The sequence below is a fragment of the Tyto alba genome, unplaced genomic scaffold, assembly GCF_018691265.1.
Source record: "Tyto alba isolate M040663 unplaced genomic scaffold, T.alba_DEE_v4.0 Super-Scaffold_40, whole genome shotgun sequence".
In the NCBI taxonomy this organism is placed as follows: Eukaryota; Metazoa; Chordata; class Aves; order Strigiformes; family Tytonidae; genus Tyto; species Tyto alba.
In genome coordinates this window covers 42,972,449-42,999,554 of record NW_024881316.1, presented here as the reverse complement: position 1 = coordinate 42,999,554, position 27,106 = coordinate 42,972,449, and the positions used below count along the sequence as shown (strand labels likewise).

Below are 27,106 nucleotides of genomic sequence, written 5' to 3'. Positions count from 1 at the left end.
TGATGACAGTTTCCTTAGGTACAAACTTGATGTTTTTAGTAATACCACGAGATCTACCAAATTTATTTCTTCCTCAAGCCTTACTTGTAGATATGTCATGTTACAGATAAGACACAAGTTCTGTCCTTTCAACAAGGATCTGTATTTCCAGAAGTTTATCTCTGTGCACAAAAGATTATTAGTAATTCCTGTCCACCACTAATGAATGAAGCTGACCGATTTTCAAGGGTGTTCATAGTGAAAAAACAACTTCTGAACTAACGTGCTCGTGGCAAGTGCATTTCTGTGTCTATATAAGGACAACACATTTTCAAGTTCTCTAGTTATTGCCAAGTAACTTCTCTTTATGATTATGGAGTAAGAGTTCATGGTATCAGTGGCTTTGAGGTGTTGCATGTTGCAGGTCCACATTCTTTTTTTAATACATGAAGATTAATAATTTATTCTAAGATTTTACTCAATGGCTCTAGAACTTTATCCCTTTTACCAAGGATCAAATACAAAATCAATCCCTTAGTTCATAGTGACATAGACACCTTGTATTTCTAAATCTATTTGATGAATGTCAGTCAGACTTGATAAAGCTTCCAGGTTGAAATCCTGGGGTCTGGAATAGTCTCCAGATTGCCCACAAGGTGTGTGAAGCTGCAGCCCACGTCGTACATCTACCTTTAACCTGACTTCGCAGTGCCTCCTCTAGACTGTGTAGACCTTGGTTTCTGATGGGTATATTGAGTGATGTGGTACATCCTATTTCATGGACACATAGTATTAGAGACAAGGTTTTCATTTATTTCAGGCTTTGAACAGAGTCAAACAGGTTCATTTTTATGTGTCGATATGAATTAAGTTTCAATGAAGATTTTCTTTACAAGTTTAGTTTTTATTTGATTTTCTAATGTCTCATTACAAGCTTCTCAGAAGAAATCCTGGCTTTGTTGAAATCTCGGGGAATTTTGCAATTGCCTTTAAAACAAACCCTAGGACCTGACCTTGTATTGTTGAGTCTATGTAACTGAAGTCTTTCTTAGGAGGAAACTTCCTTCAAGTGATTCAGCTATAAGTGTTTTTCAGAGTCAATGATGGCTGGTCACAAGTACTTAAAACTCTGTGTGTTTACAAATATGAAAATGCAAGAGTAGAAACTCATGATATCTGTTTTCAGAAAGTTGAATGTTCGTCATTCCTTTCTGATGTTTTTGGTGTTGTTCTGTCTTTGTCCATAGAACTCATATGTTTCACTCTTCAAATTTATGTTCATTTTATCCTTCATTTTTTTTTTTGTTTTTTTTAGGACCCAATGTTGTCTTCCAGTGTGAAAGCACCTCAGAGACCCACTATCCAAGTTTGACTGTAGCGTGGAGGCAGGGTGGCCAGCTCTGCTCACATGTCTCTGACACAATCCTTTTGCTTCGTTTGAACGTTAGATCCAGTCAAGAAATTAGGTTTTTGTGGGTTTTCTTATAATCTACAGTTACAGTTGATTTGTAAAAGCAGAAAGGATAGTGGGTCTTTGTGTGGCTTTCACTGCTGTTCATTCTTGTTTCCTTTAGTATTTTTCTTTAGTATTGATAATTGTAGATCATTAGCATGCATATCAAGTTACCGTTTGCATGGTGGGATTGCAGACACACAAAGACCCACTATTTGCACAGTTTCTGAGCTGTTTTGAACCGGCAGTTGTGTTCTTTTAATGTTGTAATGTACATACTTTGCAGAATTAAAATGTTCACTGATTACTGTTCTAATGGACTTGATTTAATCTCTTACACATTGAGCTTTTAAAATTGACAAGCCTACAAGGCTCATCCAGAAAACAAACCCTACCTGTCTCTGCTGCTGATAGTCACTGTGATTACAAACATGCTACAAGATCTAAGATTTAGATCTGGTGCAGTCCATCCAGCCTTTTAAAACCCTTTTTAACTGGAGAAAGAACTATTAAGCAAAGAGTGGAGGATATTTTAAATTTTTCTCCCTTCACAGTAGTACTATAGCAGGAATTCCGTTTGTTCTGGCTTGATATGTCCTATCCCTAAACAATCTCCTTCCTTTAAATAGCTTATTCCGATAATTCATATTTGCTTTCAGTTTTAGCAAATAGCAAACATGTACTAGTTACTGCAGTAAGTACTTATACAGTCCCTGTGCTACTAGACCCTTTCCCTGCCCCTTTTTTTCATTAAATAGTTACAGTGCTGTATAGTGTTTTTACCTGGCTATGTTCTGCAGTGATTTAAAGTACTATCTGAAAGCTGCTGCTCTTCTTTCTGTTAAATAAATTAGCAGCCTAATACATAGGTAACCTCAGTAGAGATGTTGCCAGAAGAGAAACCCTAACAGACACCTGGAGCTGAAGGCAGAGCATTTGGGTTTAGAAATGTGGAACTATACTCCTCAGCTCAAAAGTGGTCCTTAAAGGTACAGTTATGGTATGTCAGCAGTATGGTGCAGTAAAGGTGCCCACATTTTTATTAGTTTGGGAGGAGAGAAGGACCAGGACTTCAGGACTATAACCTTGATACCCCTTTAATAGAAAGGATTCATTTAATAGCAGACTACTTGTCTGATTAAATAGTTCTGTGCTGCTGTAACAACAGGAGGGATCTAGTAGACACAGTATTTAATTTATCTGGTTTCCTGAACTTGGTTACGAAACAGAAAGGTCACTTAGGCAATCAGAAATGTTTACAAAACACTGCTTGTTTACTATATACATACATATATATATATATATATGAATGTTGTGAAGGTACTATCAGGAAAAGGTTAGTCCAATTGCAGACATTTAAATGCCTTTCTCCAAAATTTCTATGTTATGTATTTAATATACTTGATCAAATAATGTATATGTGCCCTTTAGTTCAGAGATATATCTTTTGTGCAATATGGACTACAGCAATGTGCCTACATAAAACTACAAATGGATTTTTATTCTGGATGTATTTTGTCTAAATCAATATTTTATTATAGAATGAAATCATGTTATTGTAGGCAAATAATGTGCTAGATAATTCCTCACATATTCTAGCTGACTTGATTTCCTTATGAAACTACATTTTAAGTATTTCTGCTAAAATATGCTAATAACCCTGAACTGCCTTTTCTGAATTTCTGACTTTGAAAGCCTGTTTAATACAGGCTGAAGTGTGTTGTTGCTGTACCAGTGGCATCAAGCAGTCACTTGTTGTAATCTAATAATTAGGTGATCTTACAAATTATCCCATTTCTAGAAGACACTGTTAACCTGTGGGATTTGAGTGAAACTGACTTCCCAATATTCAGTGACAGTTCTTCTTGAATGCCAAGTTACTACTAACTGTCTTTTGAAAAATTAAAAACAACTTCACATCTTATCTGGGATGTTCTAGGAAATAGTTATATGGCATTTTCCAAAAACAACTGGCATTCTACCCATTTTTCAACTGATGCAATTGGAGATTAGGGTAGTATTGGGCAAAATTTCACACAAGTAGCCCTATTGTTGAGCATTGATAATTATTGAAACAGCTGCCCCTCAGTTTGAATTGATGAGTATTGAAATGAAAAATTTGGGGCTTTCATGGTTACCTTTTCATGTTTCACTATTACATGAGTACGGTCTAAATTCTCTAATAACAAATATAATAATAATAATAGTAATAATGATAACACCTTAATAATGTTGATTGAAAGAGATGTAGTCCCATCCTTCAGTATTAATCTCTACTGCAAAAGTCTGCCTAACACAGCTCAAGCACAATCACCTGAGAGCTCTGCTCTCCTTCGCACACTGGCGCAGAAAGAATTGAATACACACATCAGATCATTGATAGGAAAGACTATGCCAAGGATGTATTTAAGGCAAGATTATTTTAAAATCGTGTCGTGTAGCAGTGAAGAAATAGAGCTAATAGAAGCTGGGTTTAAATCACTTTATCTTTCAAAAATGTTACTTTTTCTCTGGTTGTGTGCAATCCACTCCCTTGTTGCTGAAAGTCCATAGAGTTGAGTTCAGCTGTCATCCCAGCCAGCCAAGTAAAATCAGCACTGAAGTGTTCATCCCTTATTTGGGTGAAAAAGGTTGGCTTTGGAACTAAAGACAACTGGAAAATAGAGATTTTTGTTGTACTGACGGTCCCCAGTCAAGAGCTGAGGGTCTAAATGTTGCTCAGAGCTACACAAGGTTAACAATTAAAACTGAAGCCAACTAGGAGAGTAGAATACGATGTTGCCTGCAGACTATTACTTGCTTAATACTGTTTCCTGTGGGCTAGCAGAGAATAGGGGCCATGGTGTAATTGGGGGCAAGAATGTAAATGATGCTGTAAGTGCACAAAGAACAGGTACTGAAACGCTTCCTAATTTTGTAACTGTCTAGTCTGCATAATGGACTAACTACCTACAAAAGCATAGTTTTACAAAAGCTTAGTTTAGAGAGATGAGTTCCTGATCCCGCAGTTGGATCCATGAAGGAAAGTCTTGTGCCACCACCGAGGCCCAGTTGCAGGGCTGGGGTGTGCGAGTGGTCGGTGATCGTGACGGGCTGCGAAAGCATACAAAGCGCTACCGTAATGTCAGTGTTCATAATGTTACAGTGAGGAGTACAGAAGGCATAACGCTCCATCAGAAAAGTTACATGCTAATAATTGAAATGGCTCCTACCAGTCGTTGAATATTTATGCCATCTCGATGCTTGGTCAGATCGTATCCCTGTGTGATTTTCTTGAGTTGGGTTGAAAACACCTGTAAATAAGTCTGCTCGTAGGAATGCCGACGAACCTTGACCGGTAGTAGTTTTAGGAGCTGCTACAGGGTCATGCTACTTTAATGTAATGAACTAATAAAACTGCTACGTAATGGTGTGTGCTGCCTTAAAATTTCTTTTGTTGTTCTTTTCAAGCTAGAGTATTAATGTTTGGGGATGTTTGTTAAGACATGCAAATGCAGGCCTTGCTTGGCATGGGGCAATTGTTCATCTTTGGTTTTAAACAAAGTTGTAAGATAACTATGCAAATGTATTTTATTAAAGGGACACATAAAAGGATCTAGTTTGTCTGTTGTGGTTTTTTTGTCCATCTGGGGAGGATTTTTTCCCATGTGAATAGTTTGGTACGAGCATTATGTTACCTGGCTCTGTGACAGAGTAACTTGATTTTGCTTTTTACCTCTTGAAAACTGAATCATAAATTTCTTCAGTTGTAGCAGAGAGAGTATACTGCATCTACTACTAGGGGAGATTGGATAAAAGTTTTTATTATTTTTCCCAGGGCCTGGTGGAAACCAGCTTTTCCACAACAGGAAATTTCTTGGATTAGTTCCTTTTATGGGTTTCAGTAGGCGCAGAGGCTACTGTCAGCTACGGGCAGTGACAGGAGTACAGCACAAGTGAGTTAGCCTTGCGTGTGCCAGCAGAGATTGTAAGATGGCTGTGGGTGTTGTCCTGTGGTACGATCTGGCTGTACTAAAGGGCCTATTTTAATGCCAGCCCATGGTACTTAAGACGAGATGTAGTCTTTCTGTGGTAGCCTGGGAAAACAAAGGCAGGCTAATACAGGCACAATCCCCCAACCCTTACCTACTTTTTAGTCGTATCAACTGGCTTGAGCTAAAAAAGTTAAAAACCAACAGAACCCACAACCAACCCCCTCTGCCCCCCAAGCCCCCCAGCCATAAACAAACCAAGCTATTTCCTTACAAATGCTGCTATATAGGCCAACTCTACCCCTATATAGTCTTCACCCAAAGCAGGGATGACTTCAGGACAAGTGCATGAGCTCATGTTTGAGGCTTAAGATGTCTTTCCAGAGCTGTCATTTTTAATGTATTTTTCAATTGTTTGTTGAGTAGGGAAGTTCACTGGGGCAGGGGACAAAACACTTTGTGCCCAGGCAAGTTTGGGCATCTTTGAAAGCATTTTATCCACCTGGTTTTTACTTCAATTGTCTGGAACTGGCTTTTAAGAGAAGAATTTTAATTCACTCATTTTTTTAACAAAGAAAGGAAAAGGAAATTTTTTGAAATGGTGCTAGGTTTCGTTCATCTTTCTTTCATTGGGGGATTTCTTTTCTTCAGAAAGTGTCATTCTTCCCCTTGAACATACTCAAATCCAAAATATGTCAGTAATTGGAAAGGTTTTCTCCCCCAGCTCCCCATGATTTTCAGGCATTTGAATCTCCTGCGTAGGAGAACATCTTTTGACTGGGAAACCTGGTAGTTTTTCATGCAGGGTTAGTTATGTTAGTAGAAAGAATTTCTTGTTCAGGTATATTTGGAGAGGGAACTATAATTTAAACAACCTCAGAGACTGGGATTTCCTGTTTATAAACTCTCCAGCTTGTTTTACCCTGCCCCTGTGAGACAGCTCCTTCCTCGCCTTGGAGAGCAGGATTTATCACAAAAGGTACCACAGTTCTGGTGGGCATCTCTCTCTCTGGCTAAGCCCTAAGTTTCAGAGGTACCAGACACGCACTGTTTGCTCTGTTAGATGTTGTTCTGAGGGACAGCTAGGCAGGTCATGCCCTAGATGTTCTGAACAGCCTGGCAGTACCCTGCTCTCCAGGGAAGAGGGAGGCTGGCTTGCCCTCCAAATATAATGTAAACCTTTTATCCAGTCAGCAGAGGGAGGTGAGCCCCCAGTGTGGGCAGCTGAGATTCCCCTCTGCAGGCACTCCCAAAAATCTCACTGCTTTTCATTAGCTGTATAGGGAGCTTGGGATGAAGCTGCAGAAGACAGAAGCCAAACCAACGGCTTTCTGCTGCCAAAAAAGGCAGTTTTACTGCTTCCACGCACATTCCTGGCTGCTAAACTAGCAGAAAACTACTGTTTTCTTTTTTCCCCTTGGGATTTTTTTGCTGCCAGGGTGTGAGCTGGGAGTCAGATAAGTGCCAGAATTGACGCAAGGAGAGGGGGGAACAGGAATGTGGGAGGAGAATGGGTAGAGATGTAGGTCTGCCCTTTCCATACCAATGAGCCCATGGACTGCTGTGGCCACTTTGGGAAAACATTGGCAAATGCACTAGCTAGGTTGTTTTATTCTCTCTCATTCACCTTTCTTCCCTTCAGATCCTAATGCCTGAATTCACTCTCTAAAATCAGATGTGTGGATTGTGTACTATGTTTTTATGCCAGTATCATCAGACTCCTCAAAATTTGGGGTGCTTTCCTTAGTGCTTATTTAAATATAAAATTGCACTTATCTATTAATCCCAAAAGCTGATAGTCCAAATACGAGGTTAGTGCAGGAGCCAGTTAATTGCATTTTTGTATCTGATAATGAGCTTTATAAACCAAATCTACTTTAGGTGCATAAAAAAGGGCCGGTTTTCCCTTCCAGTGTTTGCTTCAAGTAAATAACATGAGACAGACACAAATCCAAACATGTGGGTTGATCTCACAGTCCTGTGATACAAGCAAACAGCAACAGGAGCTCCAGTCTGTAAAGTCTCTTCAGTAGAGAAGAGAACCACATGGTCAAAGCGGAGAGTTCCAAATCTGGACAAATAAAGTCTGGTTACTCTGCAAGCCCTTGATTGTCCTAAATTTTTGTATCCTAGGAACGAGTTGAGCTTAACCTCAGTCCTGTACAGGCTAAAGAATGATGCGAGGCTCCAGAAGCACCACACATTGGCTACAGTCCACCTCGATGGATTGATATACCAAACTTCCTAGGAATCACTTTGATCTGTACTTTACTTCTTTTTCTCATCTAATTTTGGCCTGATTGTAACTTTAGGAATAACTAAGGCCAGAAGCATTATTCTGCATGATCAAGAGCTGCAGTCCCAGTGCCATTTTTTCAAATCTTGTCAGAAAGCTTAAGATCTGTAATCCTCCCTGGGGGTACAAAACAGAACTGAAAAGTTCTGATTTTAAATCTAGCTATTGCCTTTACTGTTCTACTGCTTTTTGTTGTTCAAAGGGTTTCCCTGTTAAAGTATTTTGCATGGTGTCAAAACTTAAACTGACAAGTGTTTCCCTTCTGCTGAAAGATGCTGCTCTTTCAGAGCAGCTTGATGCCTGTCCAGCCAGAAGCACAAGCCCACGAGTTTCTCACGAGGCCACTGTCACATCAAGTTTAGTCAAATGTTTAGTGTTTCTTGTTTGTTTTTCTCCCCCAGATTTATTACTAACTCATTTTCATTTAATTATTTAGAGCAGCCTTCCCATAAACAGAGCTAAACATTGGCAGTGAATAGAAGAGAGTCACCTTCTAGTGTCCTAGATGCGTTAGGGTGACAAGGGAGACGCAGCCCTTCGTGCTGTAGGTCACGCTGCCTTTCATGACAACTGTAAACTTTCAAAAAGTATCGTTCCTCTAGAAATGCTGGATCTAAATGAGTCCCTGCGATGTCCTTCCTGCTATTCTGCAAAATCCAGTTCACATTGATTTAAAATCTGATGCCATCACATCAAGCAATAGATGTATGTTCTCAAATGCTCTGTAACTGTTTTTTGTTTTGTTTTGTTTTGTTTTTTTTAATTTTCCCTCACCCTGCTACTGTGTAGTACTCTGCTAGCACGTGATAAGAGAGATCAGAGTTTGACTCCATGTGCTGTCCTTTACTCACCTAAACTTATTCACCACTTTGTTTTTACCAGTTTTTGATTTAGTTACTAAATTTTAAACACTGTTGTCGTGCTTACTAAGATGTATACAGTAGAGAAAAAGCAATGTGAAGCTGTAGGGTCTGCATGTTATCACAGAAAACTCGGGTTTGTGTCATTGAATGTCAGTGTGTTCCCATGCATGATTTTGATTATTCATACTTGATGCATAAAAATAATTCAACATATTTCAGGCTCATTTTGTTTCTAAATGAGAAAAAAGAGTTGTGCAACTATGAAGTTGTGCAGCTATAACATTGCGCTTTATAATTTTACAAATTTGTACTAGTGGTTTGTATCATAAATTAACAACCAAGGCAGAGTACTTTAGAAATGGGATGGAGATTAAAGGTGCAATGTCCTAAGTCAGAACCAGACACGTTTTAGATGACTTCATCTCACAAAAAGACATTACATAAGGTAAGAGAAAATCACCATTTTGAAACAGTATGACAGAAAAGGAGAAGGGATGAGAAAAACCATGAAACAGATGGAGTGGCAGGAAGTAAGGAATTCTTATTTTGCATCACAGCACAAGAACAAGGGATGTTTGAAGAAGTGAAAAGGTGACAGGCTAAAAAATTACATGAAGGGGGGAGGGTTCGATCACTACATTACTCGAATTTGAAAACCACTGCTGCTGTGGACAGGGTGTTTAAAAAGAAGGACTGAGTATATAGTCTGAACCATAGGCTGGCATATGTTGATGCAATTTTGTTAATTCATCAGATCTGATGGCCTGAGTGGAATCTAAACTGCTGGCTTACTTCTTGTAGGGTGTGCTGATCTCCAGAGCCTTGACACCATGCAGCCAATGGAAAGGAAAAGGCAGGGCTACATTCACGAACTCATTCAGACAGAAGAAAGGTATATGGATGATCTGCAGCTGGTCTTAGAGGTGAGATGTCTCGCATGTGAAAATGCATTTGGAAGAACACCACCTCCGTCCTATTAAATAATAACAATAAAGGGATTCTTACAAATTGTGAAATGCTAGAGGAAGAAAGGTATGTGAGCACCTCCCTTTCTAGTGAACGTTACATGGTTGTCCACCAGGCAAAAGCATCACGTTGTGAAAGCCATCATCTTACAAGGACCTTCGTATTTTCCAAAACCTGTTCTTAGGTGTTTGGGCTCAGTGTAAAGGTGATGGGCTGGGCCGTGGTGCCTAGCAGAGCTGCACAAGCTCATGACAGAAGCTGTATCGGCACCATAGAAGTTTATCGTCTGCCTTCATCTCCAGTTTTACTTCTGGGTGTCTGACTTGACCTCTCTGTATAGAACAACTGTGTGGTGAAGTGTTAGAGATGTTAAATAACTGAGTTACACGAGTATTCTGCTATCCAGAGATATTGTGCCGAGGGCCGCTGGTAGAAGCTGAAGTTCTGCATGCAGGTTGTCTATGAGTGCTCTGGGTCTGGGAATAGGTGTAGTGCATAAGTGTAATTTGTGTAGCAGTTGACTCCGAAATCGTGGGAATGCTCTTCTGCTGAACAGTCAGCCTGCAGGTCCCAGTGCTTGCCCCTGCTTTGCAAATGGTGATGCTGGTGTCAGAACGAGGTTACACGCTTAGGACAAATAGTGACAGCTGTCACAAATAGTAGTAAGGAATTGCTTTTAACTTCTGAGGAATTGGACAGTGAGCATTCAAATAAAAAAGCAAAATCTTTGCTAGGCTAAACAAGAGGCTGAGCTGCTTTTGTCTCTGAAGAATTGCTCACCTTGCTGATTTTTTGACTGCAGGTTTTCCAAAAACCAATGGCTGATTCGGGCTGTCTCACAGAAGGAGAAATGGGGCTGATCTTTGTTAACTGGAAGGAACTCATCATGTCAAATACAAAGTTACTGAAGTGAGTACTTACCTGCATTTTTTTATGTTTTCCTTTTCATCTTTATTCTCTTGTTCATTTCCCCAGGAAGTAAATATTTCTGACCTTGCTGATTATTGCCTGTGATGTGTGCATTCAGAACAGCTAAATGCATTCAGATTACCTCACAAAGAAGTTTTTACAAGAGAGAGGGCTGGAATAAGCAACAAGAACAGATGCATATTTGCTGTAATACCTTAGAAAGAGAGCCTGCACAAGAGCATGTGCATGGGAGGCGTTCTTCCCAGTTTTCTGCAAAGCAACCCTCTATTCTCTAAAAATAAACTTTAGAGAGACAAAGTGGCTAGTAATTCATTGAAATGGGATGCTGGTTGAATGTAGAAATTGATGCCGATTGTCCCAGAAACCTCAAAGGAGAGGCTCAGTCCCACAGACCCCATCAGGCAGATCGTTCAGCTCAGCATGTTGTGCCGGTGACTTTGGGGGGGTTCAGGCTGGACCCCGCGCCGCCTGGAAGCGCCCGTGCTGTGAGAGGGAATTCACCTCGCAGGCCTGCGTCCTTCCAGAGATGGATGTTGTAAGGATCTTGACTTAGGCCTCGCAGACTTGGCAGCAAAGTTGGATGGTGATTTCTTTCCTCTCCAGAGCCTTGCGAGTGCGTAAGAAAACAGGAGGAGAAAAAATGCCAGTGCAGATGATTGGGGACATCTTAGCAGCAGAGCTCTCTCACATGCAGGCCTACATTCGGTTCTGCAGCTGCCAGCTTAACGGAGCTTCACTGCTGCAGCACAAAACTGACGAAGATGCTGATTTCAAAGACTACTTAAAGGTATCTTACTCGGTAGCTTTTGTGCCTTCTCCTTTCCTCAGTGACAGGAGCCCGTCTAACCAGCATCACCCAGATCAAAATAACCCAGAAGAGTAAAATTTTGCAAAAACAGCTAAGAACCTTACAAGCTGTATTTATATGATCATGGTTAACACTGTGTGTGTGCTTTATTTATATACCTTTCTTTCTCTCTAGCTAATTTATTACTCAATTTCCCATTCTGTTACTTGTTACTTCAGTGTAACACTAATAACACAAATCTACGGTGCTGGTGTCCGCACCTCCCCAAAAATTCATGCTGTCAGAAGGGGTAAGAGTCTGTGGAGTTGAGATAAAATTGTTCTGAATGTGTTCTCAATTCAGTGGGGCGTGCAGTGTGTCTGAAAGGTGGGGTTGCAGCCGGGGCCAGAGATGTGCCATGAGTGTCAGAGTCAGGCATGCCACAGAAATAAATAAGGAATTGCTGCCATACTGCAGCTGATGTGGTGGCTCTGAGGCCATGAAAGGAGAAATGCCAGAACTGTTGACATCACATGTTTGTTTCTTTCATTGCTTTGGGTTTTTTTTCAACCTGAGTGGAGCCTGTAATGTCAAAATAAAAGCTGCAATGTTTTTTGAATTTAAGGATTCTGAATGAACAATGATCCTACAGCTTATGTTGTCACAGCGTCTGGGTACAATGAAAATCTCAGCTTTCCTGTTTGTTCTAGGTACAAGTATTGTTTGCTTACTGAAAAATCTTAAGATTTCTTGGCATGCCTGAAAAAATGAATCTGATCAGACAGTTTCAGGTTTCAGTGCAGTGAGGCAACTGTTTCTTGATGAGTAATGCAATGTCTCTGTTAAATCTCTGGGTTGCACCATAGAAACTTGCCTTGGACCCTCGCTGCAAAGGAATGCCCCTCTCCAGTTTCCTCCTGAAGCCTATGCAAAGAATAACCCGCTACCCTCTGCTCATAAAGAGTGTGAGTACCCCAAGCGAGGTTTTGGAGGTGAATGCTTTTGCATTTGGTTTCAATAGCAAAAGCCAAAAATAGCTTTGTCCCTTCATGGGGATTTCTCTGAGAGCGTGAAGTACTACCTATGCTTACCTCTGTTTTTATCTTGTTTTCTCTCGTTTTTGATCCATACCAGATTCTAGAGAACACTCCAGAAAATCACCCCGATCACAGCAACCTCAAGCTTGCCCTGGAGCGTGCGGAGGAGCTGTGCTCTCAAGTTAACGAAGGGGTGCGTGAGAAAGAGAACTCGGACAGGCTGGAATGGATACAGTCCCACATCCAGTGCGAAGGACTTGCTGAGGTAACGGTGCTGACACGCTGTACGGGGGAGACGTCATTTCAGAAGGGCCGGGGGAGGGCATGGGAGTCCTTGCTCACATCCGTTATGGCAGCATGATCCACTGCTGAGCTGCTGGCAGAGAAGCTTTTATTAGATTCAGCTCGCGGCCATGATGTGATGAGCCCTTGGTTTTGCATTAATCTGGCAGTGAAGAAAATCTGGATTTCTCAGCTTAAAACTGATACCATTTAAACTGTTAAGCGAACAGAAATAACTCTTAACCTGTGAAGTTCTGCTCATGCTGCCACTGGGCTAAGTCAGGTGTTACTGTGTGGAATTTCACTTAGTGTGTGTTTCCCAGGGTTTTCCTTCACGCAGAAAGGGCAGAAGCCCTTAATGCCAGATCCTCAGAGATATGTGGGGTTCAGGCTTCTGTACCTTTTAGGACAGGCTTCAAAATGAGGTGCTGTGACAGTTCTCCACTGGCTGCATAAGGAACCAGGGCTTGACAGGCCCCGGGGGTCTGTCCTAGTTCCATCACCTAATCAGGCACCCATAGGGGGTGACCTGACTGCAGACTCAGCAGGTGCTTCTTAAACGCAGCTTCTGGGCAACAGAAAAGTGACCACGAGGTAAATGCCTTCATCCAGTCAGACCCCTCTGTGTGTTGTTGGTAAAGCTTAAATCTACTTTAAGTTGGGAGTAGTGCTGATAACCATGGCAAGTCAAAAACCAGTTTCCCTTCTCTTAATTCGTAACTAAATTCATTAAACAAAACAGAAGAGCATTTTGAGCAGCTCGAGCGATCTCCACTGTGAAGAGGAGCAGGAACCAATGTCTGCATTAATTTGCTGCTGATGATGGTGGGTTTTGTCTCTCCTAGCAACCTGTGTTCAACTCCCTCACAAACTGCTTGGGACCACGGAAGCTCCTGCACAGTGGCAAGCTGTATAAGGCCAAGAGCAGTAAGGAGCTGTACGGCTTCCTTTTCAACGACTTCCTCCTGCTCACCTACATGGTTAAACAGTTTGTATCTTCTGGTTCCGATAAACTGTTCAGCCCCAAATCCAACTCCCAGTTCAAAATGTACAAAATGGTGAGTGAATCAAGGTGCCCTGTGCTCATGTTGATACAGTGGGACCTGGCTTCTGCTGAGGAGTGCAGTTCTCCCTGCTGGGATGAGCTGTCTGGCCCCGCCTGATCGTTTGCTGTCACACAGGCTCGCACTGGCAGCCAACGTGCACGAATGCCGTCAGCTTCGTCTCTGGAAAAAGACAGGCTTCTGTGTCTTGGTTTAATCAACACTTCTGCCCACTTTGGGGTGAAAGGGCAGAAATAGCATCGTGCCTGAGCAGCTGAGTGGGATGTTCAGGAGCAAGATCCTTGAGTTGGCACAAGTTCCTGCACCCACAAGAAAACACCTCTGCTTCTTTAGAAAACAGTAAAAGGTGCACAACTTTAGTCTCTGTGTCCACAGAGTGCATGTTCTCAAGATGATGGAGTTGAGGAGATAAGTTTAAGTATCAGGGCTGCTTTCTGACAGGGAACCTGAGAGATTCCCCCATTTCCAAGCTCCACACTGTAGCTCTGCTTACACAGTCCTGCCCCTTTCACAAAGCTCTTTATCTAGGAAGACATAGTGGGGTGTATCACCGGCAGTTTTCTCTCAGGCCCTTCTCACATTCTTTACGTGGTGATCTGATTGTTCGTCCTGTGTCCTATGACTTTCGTTTTCCCTACAGTAAAATAGTGTATTTAAACATTCTTGTAGAGTTTCCGCTTATTGTCAGGGTGATGTTGCCACAGAAATGTTTGCTTTTCTTTCAGCCTGTTTTCCTTAACGAAGTCCTAGTGAAATTGCCCACAGACCCTTCAAGTGATGAGCCAGTTTTCCACATATCACACATTGACAGAGTTTACACACTTAAAACTGACAACATTAATGAGCGGTGAGTAGTGAAAATGCTGATCTGAGCTTAAAGGTGTTGATGATGGCTGTAGGCTGTGTTTCCAGTGAGCAGACGTGGGGGTCTCTCACTTCAAGGACAGGGTTTAGTCTCTTGGTTAGGACATAAAACTTGCTTGACTCTCATTTGAATTACACACTTTCTCTGATTTTGTTCTGCTTGTGCGGCAGCTCTCGCAGTGGAATCCAGTCACATTTACTGCTCCTCAGTGTTACTGTTGTACAGAAGAATAGTGTAGGCTGCAAAGTCCAGCCTCCCATAGGATTCTTCCCCAGTCCTGGTCAGTCTTTAATGTGACCCAGCAGTCCTTAATAAAACAGCAGCTCTATTTTCATTTATCTAGGCTGATGTGTAATTGTGGCATAAGATTAAATCCAAAAACTCCATTGCTTTAGTCCTTGACCTAACCTCATCTGTCATGCCTCTGAAACTCAGTGGGGGGAAAAATGGCAAAAGAGATTGGGGCAGAGTCACTGATACTGAAGAATTTCCTGCCTGTGGTATGACCCTGACCGAAGGGATTCCTCTTTGCAGTACTGCCTGGGTCCAGAAAATCAAAGCAGCATCAGAGCAGTACATCGAAACTGAAAAGAAGAAACGTGAAAAGGCTTATCAAGGTACCTACCGCGTTCTGAATTTCCCTCTCACCGCATGGACACGTGAGCGGGGCCTTTTCTGGGGGATGCCACAGTGTCTGTGTAGGATCTCCCTCTTCAAATCTATTGCCGTTTTTTACAGTTGCAGCCAATCCATTTATTTCTGACTTCTTTGTCCCCAGCTCGCTCACAGAAAACCTCAGGAATAGGACGCTTGATGGTGCACGTGATTGAAGCAACAGAACTCAAGGCCTGTAAACCCAATGGTAAGTGAAGGAAGTAGTGTCAAGTCACTTTTATTCCTGCAGCGTTTGGAAAGGCTTGCTGAGAGGAGTTTGCTGATTTGGGAGATGTTATGTGGCTTCAGCTACAGCTTCTGAGGGATTTAGCCGTTACTTAGTTTCAGAGGACCGAGTGAAGAACCAGCCCTGTGCTGCTGTAGGATATAGGGATTGCCTGACCCATGTCTTCTGGACAGCAGCATCGGTGTGTGTCCAAGGAGCCTCCAGACAGGGAGGTTTGTGCGCTGCAGAGGTGTTCCACTGCTCTTTCTGTGTTCAGGGAAGAGCAACCCGTATTGTGAAATCAGCATGGGCTCTCAGAGCTACACTACGAGGACCCTGCAGGACACCTTGAACCCCAAGTGGAACTTCAACTGCCAGTTCTTCATTAAGGATCTCTATCAGGATGTCCTGTGTATCACCATGTTTGACAGGGATCAGTTCTCACCCGATGGTAAGTGTATTTCTTTTAAGAAAAGAATGCTTTTTTGTGATTGGGGGTACACAGTTCCTCACCAGCAGTTCCAAGAGCCTGGAGGTATGATTGCTTCCTGAGAAATGTGTGAAAACAGTAACTCCTTACTCGGGAGGTTCAATAGCCTTCCACAGCCAAGAGCTCTGGGCAGGCAGGTTTGACCCTGCTCTGGGTTTTGTATCAGAATTATTTTTCAGTCAGGCTGGGGAGACAGAGAAGCTGAAAGCAGAAGTTTTTCTCTCTCACTATAGGTGCCCGAAAATAAGATGCCAAATTATATTTGCACAGCAACAGCTTGATATACTTTCTTTTTTTGCTTGGAAACTGAACATGGTTTTTGCAGTCAGCTGCATCTAGTACTCTTTAAAAACCTAAGTGCTTCTTCAGGGCTCAGACACACAGATTATTGCAGATTTGCAAGGTACTGCCTTGACCCAGGTTGCCCTATGTGTAACTATAGCTCGGTCTTTTCTGCTGGGAGATAATGTGACTTTGCTAGGCTGCTTCTCCCAGTTGGAGAGCAGAGTCTGTTGTTTTTTCAGTTCATGGTAAACCTTTTAATGCGCACACACACCCACAAAGGTGTTATATATGAAATGGTTACAAAGAGGGTATATTAACTTCTGGATAGGACTCTAAACCTACTAGTGGCAGTAATTGTTCAAGGTCATTGTTCTGTGAAAACAATTATATATAAACCTAATTAAAAGTTGGCTGAGCCAAAATGGGTTGGTTTTTTTTTTTTTTCAATTGCCTTTGTAGCACCACAGCTGACTTGTAAACAGGTTCCATCCCTTAACTCTGATAGCTCTGCGACAAGAGAATATTTGAAACTGTGTTCCTGAAAGGGAACTGTATTTTTTAAGCCTAATTCTATAGCATTTTTGTCTTCTGAGAAGATCTTTTTTTTGTCACTGCTGGCTGATTTACACAGGGCTGAGGGCTAGTTAAACAGGAAGCTTGGGACCGGTGCTCTGGAACTGAATATACACTATGCAGCATTGCTGCTTAACCTGACACTTTCAGATTTTCTAAGCTTAATGTCTTGGCTTAATGAAATTTCTTCTTCACTTGCCCAACAGATTTTTTGGGGCGCACTGAAGTGCCAGTAGCAAAAATCAGAACAGAACAAGAAAGCAAAGGCCCCACGACCAAACACTTACTGCTGCATGAAGTTCCAACAGGTGAAGTCTGGGTCCGTTTTGACCTGCAGCTCTTTGATCAGAAAACACTCCTCTGAGAACACTTTTTTTAATTTATGAAGGACAACTGAAGCTGACAGACTCAGCATTTTCTGTTAAAGATTCCTTGCGCCATGCTGATTATTAATCAAGAGTTTCTGCTGCTTCTGTATTTCCTCTTAGTTCCTGGTTGCATTTAGTTCCTTGCAGCGTTCAAAGTTGTTGATCTATGCAAACAGAAATGTTACTGTATATACAGTACTATAGCTCAGTGCCTTTTTATTATGTTGGAATATCTTGGTTTTGGATGCCAATGTTTCCATTTTCAGGGCCATAAGAAGTATTAAGTATAAATGTGGCATCAAGATGTATGTATATTTTACCACTTAGTCTAACATATAGACTGAGGAATGGTTTAAGCTCAGCACTAGAATCATTCCATTCGAAATCTGAAAAGTGATATCCACTGGAATCTTCCCGTCTCAGGATGATAGTTTTAAAGATTAAATGCTGAAGAAGCCTTAGCACTGGAGAAGTCTCCACTATATTGAATATTCTTTAAGAATCAAGTGTAGTTCTTTACTTGACTTAGTTCTGCACTGAAATCAGTAACTGCTACTTGATTTTTCTTTCTGCTTCGGTTTGATTTATCATTCTCTGCTGAGACAATGTGGTTGTGAAGAATAACTCAAAAAAAAATATTTTAAATACTGTGACCCACAATAATGTGGAAAAATACTCTTCAGCTTTTGTTTTTTTCCTAAATATAAGTTATTTGTGTACATTTCCTTGGTCTTGCAGACCTCCATGTGAATCTTGAAGCTTTGACATTGCCAACATGTATATAGAGAGTAAAATATAAGTTTATTAATGTAATTTGTCTACAGATGTTTATTGATGCATAGTGATTTTTAAAAAGTATATTTTATTGTACAGGGCAATGTGAAATAATGAGAAAATCTTATAGGATTAAATTCAAGAAAGGTTTATTACAAGTTTAAAAGCTTTGCCTGGGGGAGAACTGACCCCAGCACAAATCTGTAAAATGAGACTGGTTGACAGCAAGAACTTTCTCTTGGCACCAAGATCAGGGATGGTTAAAAAAAAAAAAAAAAGTTTGTTTATAAAGGATTTGATACTTGTAACCATTTTACTGTCTCCTTAAACTGCTTTGTTGAAAAAGCACAGCATGCAATTCTGAGCAGCGCCTGCCCTTGTTTTCCACGGGTGCAGCAATACCTCCCGCTGTCTGACAGCTTCACGCCCCATTGCCATCTGTGCACCCTCCTGCTACAGGGCTGAGGGAACCTCTGTTACTTGTAACAGTTTTCTGTGGTTCAGTATTTCTAATGCTAAATAAAACCAAATCTTGGCAACTCATGAGAGATTGTGTCTGTACAGTGGGAGTTTGAAGCTTCTTGAACAAGCCTAGAGAAAATGCAATTTTTCGGCTTTGAGACCAGAGCTGCTGTGCAGTCACACTCGCAGGGAGCCGAGACCATGCTGCAACAGAGAGCGACAGAGCTGCAGGGCACTGACAGCAGTTGGTGCTCAGCACTGACTCTCTGAAAAGCACTAGACATTCTGTACAAGAACACTTCCCATCTCCTCTCCCCTAATTATTTCCTGCCTTCTCAGAACGATCAACACGTATGTTCAAGTTTGATTTACTGCTTGTACACTGCCTCCAGAAGAAAGTCCTTTGAAAACCTTGGTAGCACCCTAACATCATTCTGCAAATAAGAGTTTGCAAGACATTCACTAGGGGAGTTCTGATAAAGATTTGAACAAAACAAACCAAATCATTATTTCCCTATCAGTGCTAAGCCGCTCTCCTGTGCACATCTGCTAAGCACACACAGAGCCAGCAGCACCTCCTTCTCCTCTTTCTCATTCAAAGAGAGGGTTTGTTCTTAATCTCAAGGTGACCTTTCAGCTTCAGGCAAGATTGCAACAGCTGTAGCTAAAATTTTGCACTCTATACCATTCCCTCTGCCCATGACTTCTTGTAACAGGCAATACAGTGGGCTGGGAGCTGTAGCTGTTGCCAGAGCTGGGGATCCCACACAGACCCTGCACGCTGTAGAAGAGGGCCCTAGCAGACTTCTTTTCTCACCAGTGCATGTCCTTTAATACAAAGACTGTGTCACCCTATAAACCAGAAAACATCAGCACTGGCTTTGTAGCGCTGAGCCTAAGTTAAACCTCCTAAAACAGTAGGTTCTGGCCTGTAGCGTGGACTGGAGCTGGCAATAACAGGAAGAGCATCTCAAACATTTATTTGGCTGCTGGGTAACGGTACTTCAGAACCATGTAATTAAGATAATGAGTTTGTTGCAGTCTGCCAGCAGACCTGGCCTGTTATAACTTGCTTTGGCAGAAGACGTAACCTGTTTTGGAAGTGGTACTTTGTTGGCCGTGCTTGCCACTGCAGGCAGCTGGAGGCCAGGTGCCATCATCAGCTCTCACCAGCTTTGTGGTGGCTGATATCAGACTTTCTGCCTTTAAACAGAAGTGGGAACCATTGCCAGGCCATGCAACACGAAGGCTGCTGTAGCCCAGCGCAGCTTCCTGCACGAGCTCTTTCCCACACTGAGTCACTCCAAGAAATGTCTTTATGACCAGTTTTCCTTCCAGAATGTGCTGTTATCCCATAACTGCTCTGGAGATGCTGAAGTAAAGCCTTGGGCCAGTAAGAGGCATAGAACTCTAGGGTGGGGAGGGGGAAGGAGTGGGCCAGGTTCAGGAGGGCATCAGGCTCCCAGTTGATCTCCAGTGTTTTTGTCACTGGGGAGCAGGAGTTCCCTTAAGGACTGTATACTGCAATGGCAAACCAGGGAGCTTTCAAAAGGGGTGAATCAGAACACTGGGACTTTAAAAAAAACAACCTAATTAAAAAAAAAAAAAAAAATCACTCTTTGCTGATCCCAACTGCTCCTCTACCAGGCCAGGCCAGCTGGGGGTCTGTACCATTATCAGCTTAGGCAGCTGCATCACTGCTCCAGATCAGTTCACCATTAGTGAGCTCTACTATATTTTGAGTCCAGCCAGCCACTCTGCCAAAAAACCCTCAACATTACGAAGCTTATCTCTAGGATGCAACTTTCTGGAGTGGTAGGTAGCTCCCTCAGCACAAGCTGCTCCTTTACAGAACCGGCCTCATGGCTCAAGCCAGGATGTGCACACTGCATCTCAGCAGCCAAAGGGCACTGGTTGAGCAAACATGAGACAAGGCCCAGAGAGCTGGCACAGTTCAGCCTGGAGAAGAGAAGGCTCAGGGGGAATCCCCTTGGTGTGTACAAATCCCTGCAGGGAGGGTGCAAAGAAGATGGAGCCAGGCTCTTTTCAGTGGTGCCCAGCAACAGGACCAGAGGCAATGGGCACACACCGAAACACAGGAGGTGCCATCTGAACATCAGGAAACACCCTTCTACTGTGAGGGTGACCAAGCACTGGCACAGGTCACCCAGAGAGGTTGTGGAGTCTCCATCCTTGGGGGATATTCAAATGCTGCCTGGACATGGTCCTGGGCAACTGGCTCTAGGTGGCCCTGCTTTAGCAGGAGGGGTTGGACAAGATGATCTCCAAAGGTCCCTTCCAACCTCAGCCATACAAGGATGACCTCCCTCTGATCCCAAAATCTACAAACTAAAAGCATAAAAAACCAAACAAACAAACAAACAAACCACAAAACAAAACCCAAAGTAAATATGAACATCAGATCTTCCAGTAAAGCATCCATGAGGTATTCCATGTCTTGACCTGTAAGGCTGGCTGCCAGGCTGCACACAGAAAATGCAGTCAACTCCCCACCAAAAGCCACTTTATTTCAAGGCTCAGCTTGACCATCAATGCTTTACTTGAATACATCCTGCTATCTACTCCATACCTGAAGGCTTTCCCTTCACCAATGCTCCTTTCTCAGGAGAAATACACAATTAAGCAGAATTCACCATGAAATTTAAGTTTTAGCAAATACTTTGCTATGCAGCCAAGAAGGAAAGGCCTCATCCACTGTAGCTGTTGTGCTGCCTCCCAGTAATCAACCTCTTCGTTTGGTGGACCTCACTAGCAATGTAGGCGTGTGGTATCTTCAGCCACTCAGCTGCATCCATACGCTGCCGGCTCAGAGGAAGCAGCGGCAGTTCTGCTTTACTGAGCTCGTGCAGCTCTCTGGCAGAGCATGGTCTTCCTGGCAGGAAAGTAACAAGCGCTTCATGTGAGCATCTACTGTCACAAGCAAGGATGGTCCCCCAAGATGAAACACTTCCAAGGGATACCAATTGTTTTAAAATACCTGTCTCACACTGCTTGATAATGCCTGTCTCAATAATCTTTCTTTGAATGTCTTCTAACAGAGGATCCTGTAATGTTGGTATTGAAACCTGTGACAGAGACAGTTATTTCATGCATATGCACCAACACAAGAACTTTGTTTAGAGTCTCAAAAGACCAAAGCCAGATGTGAACATCAAGGTACTGTTGGTTCGCAGGGAAGGAGCATCAACCTCATTTTTTATGAATAAAAACATGAGGCATAGACCCAAATTGCCTGAGAAACGCTGAGCATCTCAGCTCCTCAGGCAGGCCATAATGCATTCAACAACTCTGCCACTAAGTTAGACCACTGACATGAGATCTGATCTCCTGGAGGCAGCTGATCTTGGTGAACCCTGCGTGGCACACTGCAATGAAGTATCAGCTCGGTCCCCGCAGCTGCTGAGGGCTCACACCATCCAGAAGGGGTTTAATGAATTGCACTTCATGGATTTGTATCCAAGTCCTACCTAACTGAGTGAGCTTCTGTAAAGATCATCTGAACTGTCAGATTATTTCCTTCTTCAGAGCACACAGCCAGCTTGCCTGGGAACTCACCTACCCCTGTTAGCCAGGACACTTCCCACACTGCCACAATCAATTTGAGATGAAGAAAACAAACCTCCCCCCCTCTGCCATTGCCTACTGTGCCTCCAAATCTGGGTTTAGGATGGACCCAAACCATGTTCCCGGTGAAAACCATTTTCAGATGCTCTTGAGCTTAAATGCAGTAGGAGCTGGGACCCGTATTTGTTCAGTTAAAACTACAATGTGCTGCTCTACAGCAGTCCCATAGCAGCACGTCAGTAACACACGCTGCCTCCTCTCTAACCATTAACTTCCTGCTGGTCAAAGGGAGCCTGTAAACCTCACGGCATAAATAACCATCACACCTTCCAGCAGTCTGTACACGTCTTCAGGAAGAACGGATCGTACTCTGACGGGTCATAAACTTCCAAAGCCACATAGCCCTGCGGGAGAAGCAGGTAGCAAGCAGGTCAGGTCTCAGAAGCTATCGGTGATAATCCAGTGAGAGAGCACCCAGCCTAGGTATTACACAGCCAGGCATGGTATAAACACAGCACCAGAGATGGTTGAGAAAAGGACTCCTGAATTTTCACACACTGCAACTCAGAAGGAAAGTGACTTAAATGTAACAGAAAAATTCCTCCATCCATTTTAATTTATCATAGGCATAAATACATAATAAATTATTTAATGAAGCATCCAGAAATAATTACAGCCTAAAATGCTAATCACATCTAGGGCAGTCAAGAAAACTGCAATTTCATTCAAGGGAAAATGTTTTGACCAAGAAGGAAACCGGCATTAGAAAAATAAGAAAAAAAGAAGTGACTGAGCCCCCACCAGCCATAGCCCTAGGCAGGTTATTAGTCTACAAAATGCGAGCCCCGGGTGTAGGTCATGAGCACGCTTTTCATCTATATATAGGAGTAAAGACCTGAACCATACCAAATGGTCCAGACCACAGCTCCACCTCACCAAGAATTTTGCCTGCAACAAACTTCATATTCTGCAGTTCCAGTTCCCTGTGACCAAAGCTGGGGAACGGCAAGTATCACCGCTTGGCACTCACTCCTGATGCCAAGACCAAAGAACAACAGATCAAACAGGCTATCAAGCTGAAGAGACTGAAGTCGACACACTGATCAAGCCTGATGCTGAGAAAGGTAAATTACAACCATTTGTTTCCAAATTATAATGCACTGTTTACAGACAGTAAGCCAGGACTTAACCTATACTGCATCAGATAAAAGCTGTACAGAGGAGGAAACAAAACACAGAAGTAAAAACAAACCAAACAAAAAGAACAGAGGCCACAAGTGATGCCCCAAGAATAGCAAGAACAGGGCAAGCATATCAAATACTTCTCCCTACTACTCTCAGTTATTCTTCTGAAACCATGCAAATAAAGTTTTTCAGCTTTCTTGTGCAGATGATTCTCCAGGGGTCCCCAGGAAGAAGGGAGCATTCAGCCCATGGCCCTCTAGGTCTCAGCCCTACACAGTTCTTTTTGGCAATCTGTGGATGCAATTTCAAGTTGAAAATTGGAAAAGCCATACTTTAACATGAACAGTTCAGGAGTGCTTCAAGATGAGTCCAAACCAAAAAGAAGTGGGATCTGCAGTAGGTTTTAGAGGTTGCTGTGTTACAGGTGCTCACAGGGGCGAGTGAGCCAGGCCCCAAGGGCACCAGCAGGCACCTGGGCAGCTCCACAGGGTCTGAGCTACTGCCAAGTGTGAACACTGCTGCCTCTCAGGGGCCTCTGCTCCCAGGATCTGGCAACTCCACAGAGAGCAAGCAGCAGCCCCACTCACTGTCTACTGTTTCTGTCCCTGGAAAGCTTTAAACCCTAACATGCCTCAATTTGCAGAGTTTTAGTGCCACCCCTTGGTTTGTTATTATGTATCACCCCATTACAGAATGTGCTGAGACCTCAGTTGATTGTGCTAGCTGCTGTGCAGCACACCCATGTTTGATCCCCTCACACAGTCGATGTATTCTCGCTCACACCCCCCTTGGCAGACAGCAGAGCAACTGCCTGATCTTAAAAACGAATCAGAAGTCTCTTACTCCGCAGCATTCCAGCACACAATGCCTACAATATCCTAGGCTACCAGAAGCTGAGTTGTGGCTAACACAGCAGCAACACAGGCTGGGGAAACTTCCCCCTCCTTGCAGACTGCAGCGTAGCACTTCTGCAGATGCCAGAATAAAAGTAGAGCTGATGCCATCTTCATGCTGTGACCAACGATGTCACTGTACATCTGCAGTCCACGTCCCTGGGACTGGGGGTAGGGAAAAGGTGAGAATAGAAGTGAAAAGGAGGCAGGTTTAAGGCAAAAAACCCACTTACGAGCAGGTCACTGGAACAAGACAGTCAAGGAAGGGAGGTAAAGCAGGAAGGCTCAGACTGCATGAGAAAGAAGGCAGAAAAATGAGCTGAGAGGAGGAGTGAGATAGAGGAACCTAGAAGGACAGTGAGAGGAGAGAGAGTCTTAAAAGGTGAGGAGGAGAATGGAGGAAATGGGGAGAAGGCAGCTTTGGAGAGCTAAGGACATTGGGGAACTTGGAAGAATCATCAGAAGCAACAAGGAGAAGGAGACATAGCACTGGGGAGTCTGACAGAAGAAAGATGGGCAAAACAGTAGGAGAGCTGGGGATGGAGTTCCAGGGCTGACTGGAGAGAGAAAGAGAGTGAGAGACTGGAGGAAGAGGAAGAGATACGGAAAGGGGGAATGGACCAGTGACAGACACATGAAGGTGAGGAGGTCTGGTGAACAGGACAAGGAGCCTAATGGCAGGGAAGAGAGCAAGAGAAAATGGACAGAAAGGGGAGGGGGGGGGGGGGGGAAACGCACAGCCTGAATTCAGTATATTAACCAATTCACAGAATTGACTTAAGTTCTGCAAAACTTATCATATGCTGTCACGATTAACACAAGCTTATGCAAATTAAGTGTCCTGTTACTCTGAAAGGCTGCAGCCTGCTTTTCAGAAATGCTGATGATAGAACTGCCACCACAGAGCACGAGGAAAAGGTGGAGGCTGATCACTGGTGCTGTGCTTGTTCAGGGAGAAGGAGATATCCCTGTACACTAGCCATTGCTTTTGGGGGACACCCAGCAAAGTCCTGACCTGATACAGAAGCTTGCAAGAGGGCCTGATGCAGACCCAGATATGTACAGCAAACCCAACAGGTCCTAAATCTCACGACTTCAGTTCTTTGTCATTACGTGCAGTTTAAATGCATGGGTCTTTCACATCAGGCCTTTAAAAAAAGAGACCACTTGCTCTCATTCAAACAACACAGCTCCCACAGCATTTTCATTTCTGGATGGGAAGCTCGTTTACCGTCTCATAACTCCACTGTGCAGTGCTTTCTACTGACAACAAAAGCCTGCTCTATAAGAAATACTATTCTCTTTGTGGCAGATGATGTGACTGCTCTTACTGCTCTATATATCCATTCCTGAGATGCAGAAAGGTGAGTCATGGAATCTGATACTCAACAGTGGTGTGAAATTCAGAGAAAAATCAACAAAACCAACAAGTATTTCCTACAGTGACTGCAATTCTTATGAGTACTGAAACACATGGAACTACAGAATCTGAGCTGGGTCTATTCACCTGCATGCAGACTTAAGAAAATTTTTTGTGTTCTCCCTGTTACCACCTTTTTTTCTTTTCTAAACCTTGATCAGTAGCATCCGAGGCCACAAAATGGTTTCACTCATGCTCTGCCAACATACTGCAGTAGTGCTCTAGCTGAACTCCCGAGACATGTGAGTGCAGTCCACTCCCTGGTCACAGACTCAGCCTTTGGTTTCAGATGACAGAGCTCAAGATTTTCTCTCTAAATGGCCTGGCTCACAGCGGGAAACCCACCACAACATGGTGTCTCACCATATTCAGACCCCAGCACATGCTCACTGCACCAAACAATGCTATTGTTCATACCTGATGGTGAATTTAAACAAGCAGCTATAATGATGTATGTTAACATTAAAGAAGTCCTTGGGAAGAAAAAGTTACAGGTAGGGCATATCTGAACTCCAAGCTACTCAACTGAAAAGCAAGTAACAGCTAAAACCCTGATCTTGTCCACAACCCTCTGTATGCAAGCCTCTCCATGACAGAAATTTACTTCTTGTTGATACCTTCTTTTTACAGTAGTTTAAATAGAGAGAGAGTTGTTGTTCTTTCCTCTTCCGTATTTCTTCATTTGACTGGCTGTCCATTTTGTCCTCAATTTTCTGCAGCAGTGGCTCTGAAACATCCTCAAGCCATTTCTTGTACAGGATCTCCTTCTTTCTCAGATTTAAGTAATCATTGTGCCTCAAATATCTGTCCACCTCCTAAGTAAGAAAGGGAAAATAAAACCCATACAACCTATTGGCCAGCCACATCAAAGATTCCACGGGTAAAGCTACGCAGCTTGGCTGACCTGATCTGGCTGGTCACTGCTGCGAGGGCCCTGTTTTCCAGCCCTTCTTTCTGCTCCACCCTCTCTCCACTTCCCATCGCTTGTTTCCGAGCTCTCCCTTGAACGAGCTCTGGCATTCAGACTCTAATTTTTTAAGCTGTAGTGTAAGACTGGCAGAAAACCATTCATTTTCTCCCACCAGGTTAGTGAGCTGAAATCACTTCAGAGCAGGGGTCTGATAAGCACCAGGCTGTGCAAGACAGGTAGCGGGGAGAAGGACCTGGCCACCTCCCAGATCAGATCAGCCATCCCATCTTTTATTCACGGGCCCACCATCACCACCTAATCACACCCACAAAACAAGTTAGGTGCAAACAGGCAAGTAAGTCACCAAAGATGGATGATTCCTAAGCTTGTATTTAGGTTTACTACTTCAGTCCTATCCCAGGGAGACTGAGGAAGTCAGAAACTTGTATTTCTAAATTTAGTTTTTCAAGAATACAGACAATTGACATTTTCTCATGAATCACTGATGGAGAGAAAAAACACTGACATGCAGGAAAACACACAGCAAATGAGAGAAGAGATACCACATCTTACCCTCACAAAATAATTTTCTCTGTCCAAGATGCACTGAGCAGAAGCAACGATGTCTCGACTTTCATCAGGTGCTACCTAACAAAACATCAAAAAACCACATGAAGTAAAAACAGGACTTACAGTATGAGTTAAGAGTTACCTTTGAATTCAAAATAATTACTTGTGCTGTGACTAAAGGCACGTTATACCATAACCCAGCTGGCAGAACAGCAAGC

At 43.0% G+C, this 27,106-nt stretch overlaps 2 protein-coding genes across 15 annotated transcripts in view; one reads left to right on the top strand and one right to left on the bottom strand.

Annotated features, from left to right (window-relative positions):
* Positions 1-18,406, top strand: part of ITSN2 (intersectin 2) — an 83,911-nt gene extending 65,505 nt beyond the window's left edge. For 5 of the 6 annotated variants that reach the window (XM_042803389.1, XM_033004969.2, XM_033004967.2 and 2 more), the window contains 11 exons: positions 9,364-9,485; positions 10,331-10,437; positions 11,062-11,245; positions 12,112-12,210; positions 12,380-12,547; positions 13,410-13,622; positions 14,354-14,475; positions 15,028-15,110; positions 15,272-15,355; positions 15,651-15,824; positions 16,928-18,406. In XM_042803389.1, coding sequence (XP_042659323.1) covers positions 9,364-9,485; positions 10,331-10,437; positions 11,062-11,245; positions 12,112-12,210; positions 12,380-12,547; positions 13,410-13,622; positions 14,354-14,475; positions 15,028-15,110; positions 15,272-15,355; positions 15,651-15,824; positions 16,928-17,085 — 1,514 coding nt within the window. In that variant the 3' untranslated portion in view covers positions 17,086-18,406. Of the gene's footprint in view, positions 1-1,294; positions 5,027-9,363; positions 9,486-10,330; positions 10,438-11,061; positions 11,246-12,111; positions 12,211-12,379; positions 12,548-13,409; positions 13,623-14,353; positions 14,476-15,027; positions 15,111-15,271; positions 15,356-15,650; positions 15,825-16,927 lie in introns of those variants that run through there. The other variant, XM_033004973.2, reaches the window with a different exon arrangement.
* A 2,128-nt stretch (positions 18,407-20,534) lies between these two features.
* FAM228B (family with sequence similarity 228 member B) overlaps positions 20,535-27,106 on the bottom strand; it is a 14,273-nt gene continuing 7,701 nt past the window's right edge. For 7 of the 9 annotated variants that reach the window (XM_033004974.2, XM_033004978.2, XM_042803392.1 and 4 more), the window contains 4 exons: positions 26,892-26,966; positions 26,026-26,223; positions 22,237-22,314; positions 20,535-21,411 (listed from right to left, as the gene is read on the bottom strand). In XM_033004974.2, coding sequence (XP_032860865.2) covers positions 21,034-21,411; positions 22,237-22,314; positions 26,026-26,223; positions 26,892-26,966 — 729 coding nt within the window. In that variant the 3' untranslated portion in view covers positions 20,535-21,033. The remainder of the gene's footprint in view (positions 21,412-22,236; positions 22,315-26,025; positions 26,224-26,891; positions 26,967-27,106) is intronic. The other 2 variants (XM_033004977.2, XM_042803398.1) reach the window with 1 other exon arrangement.